The 7967-nt window shown below is 39.3% G+C and overlaps 1 protein-coding gene across 2 annotated transcripts; it reads right to left on the minus strand.

Annotated features, from left to right (window-relative positions):
• Positions 1 to 3306: 3306 nt before the first annotated feature.
• LOC123518646 (28S ribosomal protein S24, mitochondrial-like) lies at positions 3307 to 7539 on the minus strand. 2 transcript variants are annotated; one of them, XM_045279571.1, is made up of 4 exons: positions 7412 to 7539; positions 4665 to 4872; positions 4100 to 4200; positions 3307 to 3649 (listed from the first exon to the last, which is right to left on the minus strand). In XM_045279571.1, the coding sequence occupies exons 1-4, from the start codon at positions 7445 to 7447 to the stop codon at positions 3461 to 3463; spliced, it is 534 nt and encodes a 177-aa protein (XP_045135506.1). In that variant the 5' UTR covers positions 7448 to 7539; the 3' UTR covers positions 3307 to 3460. The 2 variants fall into 2 exon arrangements, with proteins under 2 accessions (XP_045135506.1, XP_045135505.1); XM_045279570.1 differs by lacking the exon at positions 7412 to 7539 and adding an exon at positions 7266 to 7387.
• Between the last annotated feature and the right edge of the window lie 428 nt (positions 7540 to 7967).

Genomic DNA, 7967 nt, shown 5'->3' on the forward strand with positions numbered 1-7967 from the left:
CAAATGAAATTAACAATATTCTTTTACCTACCTACCTATATTACACTAAGTTGTCTATGATTATAATTCACCACGGTTGTCTGCTGGTCATCCAGCCAGCCTTCCGCATTACTAAGCGAGCTCAGAGCTCAAAGACCAATCTTCGGGTAGGACTGAGACCACAATGCACTCCACACACGGAAAGCGAGGCCACAACCCTTCGTGTTACATCCCGTATCTATTTACTGCTAGGTGAACAGGGGTTACACATTAAGAGGCTTGCCCATTTGCTTTGATTTAACTTGATGGCATACGTGGATCTCACACAAAATGAACTGCTTATGAAATTCTTGAAATAATTAGTAGTAATCTCCCGCGACATTTTGGCACGCTCATGATCTAACCCAGTTTACTAGCATTTCATGTGATGATTGGCCATGAAAATCGACTAACAAGACCAACATGTTGGTCTTGTTAGTCGATTTTGCGACTTTATTACGTCGTGACGTCACGGAGTAAGCTTTGAAAATGTGGTCTCCACAGGTATAGATCAGATGATGTTAGAATTGATGAAGGAAAAAGAACACATCTGGGACCCTATAAATGAATAATAAAGAAAAAAAAAAAAAAAACTGCGCAAATCGTCGTTCGACGAAATACCTGCCACTCGAGAAGAATTGTTTCCTTCAATGCAGGGTGTTGTTAGAGGTGAGGATTGAAGACTTGTCAGGATTTACTTTGATTGCAATTGTGTATATGATTTACTTAAGATTAATAATTTTCTTATGAGAAATGTAGGCTACTTTAGAGTGTGGTAGACACTCCTTTCTTTCCTTCTACTTAGCCGTATCTACAGGCATTTTCTTTTCTGTTGACTCTTCGGTACGCCAAGAAGAGCAACCAGCTTCAGGATCGTCACTGGAGGAAGACATCTTGGCGGGTAGCTGTTTGTTTACATTCACTTCCCGCGAAGGCGTCAACTATATGGTCGATTCTTTCCAGGCGCTACGCGTCATGGTACAATAACGAGAGCAAAAAAGTTATTGTACCATGCTACGCGTGACACTTTCCGATTGGAAGGGATGAGTCAGAAACTCTACCGACGTAAAATTTCAGTCGCAAATTGGCACGTCTGAACTCTTCTTTACTCCAAAGACCCATCCGCCCACCCACACACACACACACACACACACACATATATATATATATATATATATATATATATATATATATATATATATATATATATATATATATATATATATATATATATATATGTGTGTGTGTGTGTGTGTGTGTGTGTGTGTGTGAATTCATTGCTTCCTCTTAACATAAATTATAGGGAAAGCGCGAAGCATGATTATCAGGTCAGATGAGAAGGTAATTGATATGGCAACACTGAGATTATGCGGCTGTAACAGGTGGTGGGCGTCACAAAACATGGTAAGGAAAAAATTATACTTGTATGCAGTATTATAATGTCAAACACACATAACTTTTATAGAGTCAAACATTTAATAAACAATCAATCAACCAATTACACACACACACACACACAGGTTGTGGCCTTGCTTTCCCGACGTGTTGAATCTGGTGTGACTTGAATGGTCTCAGTCCTACACGAAGATCGGTCTTTCTGAGGTCGCTCCGTAACGGAGAAGATTGGATGACGAGCAGGCGACTGGGAACACACAAACATACTGGCTTCACAAGCCAGAGGACCGGGGTTCGATTCCTCGGCCGGGTGGAGATATTTGGGTGTGTCTCCTTTCACGTGTAGCCCCTGTTCACCTAGCAGTGAGTAGGTACGGGATGTAAATCGAGGAGTTGTGACCTTGTTGTCCCGGTGTGTGTGTGTGCCTGGTCTCAGGCCTATCCAAAGATCGGAAATAATGAGCTCTGAGCTCGCTCCGTAGGGTAACGTCTGGCTGTCTCGTCAGAGACTGCAGCAGATCAAACAGTGAAACACACACCGCGTAGTGTAGTGGTTAGCACGCTCGACTCACAATCGAGAGGGCCGGGTTCGAGTCCTAGGAAGCGGCGAGGCGAATGGACAAGCCTCTTATGTGTGGCCCCTGTTTACCTAGCAGTAAATAGGTACAGGATGTAACTCGCTTTCCCGGTGTGTTGTGTATGATGTGGTGTCAGTCCTACCCGAAGATCGGTCTATGAGCTCTGAGCTCGCTCCGGGGAAGACTGGCTGGGTGACCAGCAAGCGACCAAGGTGAATTATTACACACAGAGGTTGTGGCTTCTCTTTCCTGGTGTGTTGAATCTGGTGTGACGACTGGTCCAGTGCTACCCAAAAATCGGTCTGAGTTCTTAGGTCGCTCCGTAATGGAGAAGATTGGATTACCAGCAGGTGACTGTGAACACACACACAAACACATATGGGGCCAGCGCGAACAGTGCACACACACATACACACACACTGAAAATACTTCTTACGTGAACGAAAGCTGAAGTAGACGTGCAGGGCCTCGATCATAGTTTCTGTCAGCTGGGTAGACACTGAACATGATTTTCGCACTGGTATGCAGACAAGAGGCGGCAGTTTACGCTATCCTATGAAAATAGGTGGCAGTGACTAACGTTGACATTCATATGTAGGTACTACTGAAACAGTGGACCTCAACGTACCTCAGTTATAGTGGAAAGCACACTATCTAGTTCTCTCTGGCACGCACACAACAGTGGAAAGGTACTTACTGGCGAAAAAAATTTGAACTTCGCCTTGTCATTTTCACTGTTTAGGTGTTATGGGACTTAACGCGGGACATAGTGCATAGACCTGCCAGGCACACAAACAGTACTCTGGTACTAGTAGTGCCGACACACAATCCTGTTTCGCGTCTCTAACGACTAGGACAAAATTTCTCAAATGACACTATGTGAGAGCTATCTTTGCTATTTTAAAATAGTACTAGCCTAGTGGCTTAACATTACTCAATGAAAGGGGAAAAAACTTGTGCACTATGGATAAAACATTGAGAGAAACATCTGCTTGTGACTACATGTTTATCTGTAGTGCATTTATTACCATAGTAGAAAAGGCAATCTGAGAAACAGTTATAAGTAGCTACTGCATACATGCAAAAAGCCTTCAACAACTTGACTAAGTTTATTTTCTTCCTTCTAATGCTCGACCTGAATAAGAAAAAAAAATTCTATTATACAATACATTAAATTGTATTTGATGAAATGTATAACAGATAATATATCAAAGTATTCAAAGTCTCCTGTAATGTATTTGTACATCAAAGAAAGTTTATTTCAATAAACATATTTTAAGACAGATTTCTTAAATCTTGAGAGAAAAACAATTCAGAATATATATAATATGTATTTTTTGTACACATTACAGCATAATTTACATAATGTACACAAACAGCATAATTTACAGTAACAATAAAAAAAATTTTCACAATTAAATGATACAGTAGTTTTAACTAAAATGTGTTATTTTGGTCTCAAAGAAAAATCAAATATATTTGTAAATCACATCCTCTTTGTCTGTAACTGTCTGTAATTCCAACTTTACAGGACATTTAAGCCAATATGACAAAAGCTCTTCACAATAACCTATAAGAAAATACATTTTTTGGGCAGTTATCCTTTGATGGATTATTCCAGCAATCCTGACCATATTGTGTTGTCTCTTGATTATCACCTAGGGGGAAAAACACAAAGTATAATGTGCTCTGTAAGAAGTTTTCAAGAACAACTATCAAAATGGTTTGGCTTTACTGTTTCATCAATCATGCCTATTGTAAGCATTACATGACAAGTTGGCTCACAAGTTAATTTTTTCTACTTTTCTAATTAGAGAGAGAGAGAGAGAGAGAGAGAGAGAGAGAGAGAGAGAGAGAGAGAGAGAGAGAGAGAGAGAGAGAGAGAGAGAGAGAGAGAGAGAGAGATCTGCTATGGTTTTTACTATACCAGCCTAGTAACTGGAAATCCCAGCAGATCTTGCCACAAATTTGCCAATATTTACCTTTTCTAATAGGGATGAACAGTTCACTACTTCAAACTACCGATCTACAGCTTCAATACTGTATGTCTTTCTAAAGCAAATATTACATATATCCTCAACAACAAGATTCTGAGGAACTCATCTTACCTCTGAGAGAAACAAGTTGTGCCAAGTCCCTGTCATGAACTTGCGTATGAAGATGTCCTCTACAACTGTTTCTGGTTCTCGCATTCCCTCAAATAAACTTGCTGTTCATATTAAACAGATTCAGTAATGAAGCACAATACTTCAATTAAAATATTCAGTCATGAAGCACAATGCTTCAGTTAAAAAGTAAGTCAATATGTGACATAGGTGTCCTACAGAAAGAAAATAAAAGTAAACAGTGGTGTTGAGAGGCAAATTTCTAAGCAAGATATAGATTGGCTGAAACAATATCTAAATCTATGACAAAGTTAAAACCAAACTGCAAGTAAGGAATTAAAAGAATTTAGAGAAAAAAAAAAAAAAAAAAAAAAAAAATCTTAAGCTACACCCAATAAACATAGATAAATTCAATAGCTATTTTTGGCATACCTTTGTCCCTATCAATATTTGTTGTAATAATAAATATTTTATTCATATTCATTTGGGATTACAAATAAACAATAAGAGTTAAGTAAAGCTAAGAATTTAAAATCTATTCACTAAGTACATGATACACAAAACTTACTTGTGTTCCAGCTATTCCATGATTTACGATGAGCAATCTTAAATGGTTGGTTTGCCATTTCATAAGTAAGAGGCCTGGATCTGTCTCTAGTGACTCTATAGCGACCAGCTTGAGCTTTGCTAGCGATGGCTGTTGTGTGGAGGCCTCGAAGTTCTGCTCCTGGTATCATCCATTGCACAGTATTATGCCACAAATTTAATTGTGGCCTCTGCAATGAACCTTAGTGTAATTAGAAGTTCTTACTTACTTACTTACAATGTTTCTCTCTCTCTCTCTCTCTCTCTCTCTCTCTCTCTCTCTCTTCAGAAAAAAACAAAGCTAACAAAAGTTCAGCATATGTTACTTAAGACCAGGAAATTCTAGACACATATACATGAGAGAGAGAGAGAGAGAGAGAGAGAGAGAGAGAGAGAGAGAGAGAGAGAGAGAGAGAGAGAGAGAGAGAGAGAGAGAGAGAATTAAGATCAATAAATGAAAAACATTTTATTTTTTTGTACAGTATTTTATCTATATTTTTAAACACTCTCTGACTTACTGATGTTTGATTGAGCAGCAGAGAATATATGGTAAATGTTTAGGGTGGCTAACTAATGTTAGAGACAAGCAGTATGTCCAAATTGAATTTTTGTCCAGGGAAATGCAGTTATACAAGCCACTGTTATACAAGAAACTGAGGATAAGACACGTGTAAATTAGGGACTATTTTCTTGATATGAGAGCAAAAATTCAATTACAGGTACTCCACACTATACACTTCACCATAAAATATTTCACTTTCATGATCTTTCTTCTTTATTGCCTCTTGCCCAGTAAACAAATGGCTATGCTTTGTGTGCACTCACTCACTCTACAGGTAAGTATAGCTGACTGACTCAACGAACAACACTGATGACAGATAGAAAGACATGAAATGTCATATATGTAAATGATATATAATAAGAGTAAAAATGATAATGATAATGATAGTAATAGTAGTAATAACAAAAACAAAAATAACAATAGTTAGTTAAATGATGTATCAGAACAAAACCAATCATAGGCCTTCATCTAAAGGATATCCAATGAGAGCCTGCCTTGCTAAGAATTACTTATGTAGTAGTGCATTTGTTTCTTGAGATAAAAAAAAAAAAAAAAAAAAAAAAAATCTTATGGTCTATAGCACCTATAGGTATACTTGAAGACTATGGGAAACAATGTTCAGCTTCCACCCATTAGTGGCGCAGGCAATTTTATTTATAGTGGTACCCATATTAGGGCTCACATCACCACTCAAGCACATCTTTGGTGTAACCACCTAGAACCTGGGTATCATGGTGACATGTAGGTAACTTTAAACCACATGACAAATGGCTAAGTATCAAGGCGGTGTGTGGTGGGATTCAAAACTACGTGTGGACGTCTGCCCGATCCCATGCCCACCACCTTATCACTACACCACATCAGCTTCTACCAGTAGCAAGTTGCCTTCACCATGGGCACCTGCCCACTGCTCAGATTGTGAGTTCAGGCTTTTTTTTAGCTCTATCATCTCTACACTGGAAAATGCAAGCATTTGACTGTGTGTACATCACGAGTTGATTTACTTCCCAAACTGTGAGTAATATCAGATACTACCAGACATTTCTGTGATTTCCTTGAAGGGGTGCAGCACGACAAGGATTAGCCTGATAGGAGGGAGCGGCTGTGGTGAGCCTATGTGCTTTTATTGGTGAGCATCATTGCCAATGTTTTGCTACATTTTGTATATTGGTCAAAATTAGCTTAGGTTAAGTTTTGTTTACGGTTTGGTTAGTAACCAGGGGGAAGTCTGAGGGGGTTGCCTCCTGGCTAATCTAGAAAGGGCTCCATGTGCGGGCACAGCCCCACCATGCCAGTCTACAGGGGGATGTGGGGGAGGGGGGCACAGCCACCAAAGCTAGTCTTGGGGTGGGGTCTGGAGGGGCACAGCCCCCAGCTAGTTTAAGATGAAGGGGTCCATAGACTTTTTTGTGGGCAGATTTTGCTAAATTTGTCTCCTCCCCTAAACAAGATCACAAGGTACATGTTCTCCATTAACTACTCATCATTTTGTGTTATTATTGCACGGATTAGAGAAGAGGTCCTGATTTAAAGATTTAGGTTCATTACTTTTGGCGATAAATGTATTCAAATATGATATTCCATGGCTTTCATGGCTTTTAAGGGTGAGGCACAGCACCCTCGATTCGGCTAATAAGAAGTAATAAAGAAAATGACCTTAAAAATTTTTTTAATGCCAACATTTCACTTATTTTTCACAACAGAGACAAATGATATTTGATCGGTCTTAATGGTTAATGAACATTTAGTATTAATCTTGTCAGTAACTCGTGATGCAACTACACAGTACTTTACGTTAATGATTTTTTCGCGCTTTTATTGACTAGTATTGATGATTTTGAAAAAATACAAAGTAAAAACACGATTCCCCCATAGGCCCTCAAAACTGTTTTTTGAGGATGTCTGGTGGCGAATGCGGGGTTGGACTTCTTAGCAATAATCATCAGCTTAAGTAATTTCCACAACAACCCATTATTACGGTACCTACTCACAAACAAACCTCTTGATTTGCTCACAACAAACCTTACTCTTGAAGAGGAGATAACTCAAGCCTGCCATCAATGGAAATCTTCTTCCCTTTATAATTCATACAACCCCTGTTTCGGCCCCTCAATCTTAATTTCGAAAGGCCTCATGCACCACTATAAAACCATTCACACTTTTCTTACCGAAACAGTATTACGGAGCATTGCCAATATCACCATCACGCCCTTGATGATCTTGATCTTGATCTTGTCCTCGATATGATCTTGATCTTGATGTTTAGGTGGCTCGGGATCACTACGGAGCCCTTTGGATCGGCAACTAGTTGAAAAAAAAAAAAAGAAAAAGAAGAGAAAAAAAGCAGTATTCTATTCACTAGTAATCTCTACACCTCGCTCGCCACATTCTCTCCAGATACTCCTTCACAACCTCAATCATCCTTTCACTAGTCTCTACACAGTCCCAACAGCAACACCATCCATTCCCTTCCTGTCTTCTCCATTCTTTCATCCCTATTATGCCCCAATTCAGTCAAAATCACTTGCATCATCTCATGCATGTCTCTCTCATACTCTCATACTCCAGAATGACATATGCTCCACCACTTCGCTTGTCACACATCGGGCATACTTTGCTGCGGGACTCAAGACTCCCTGTAGTTCCTTGCATGTACATCCATACACTGTGCCCTAGCTCGGAAGAGAAGATTACCACCCAGGTTGCCATCATACCACCTTTCAT

The sequence above is a fragment of the Portunus trituberculatus genome, chromosome 44 (genome assembly GCF_017591435.1).
Source record: "Portunus trituberculatus isolate SZX2019 chromosome 44, ASM1759143v1, whole genome shotgun sequence".
NCBI lineage: Eukaryota > Metazoa > Arthropoda > Malacostraca > Decapoda > Portunidae > Portunus > Portunus trituberculatus.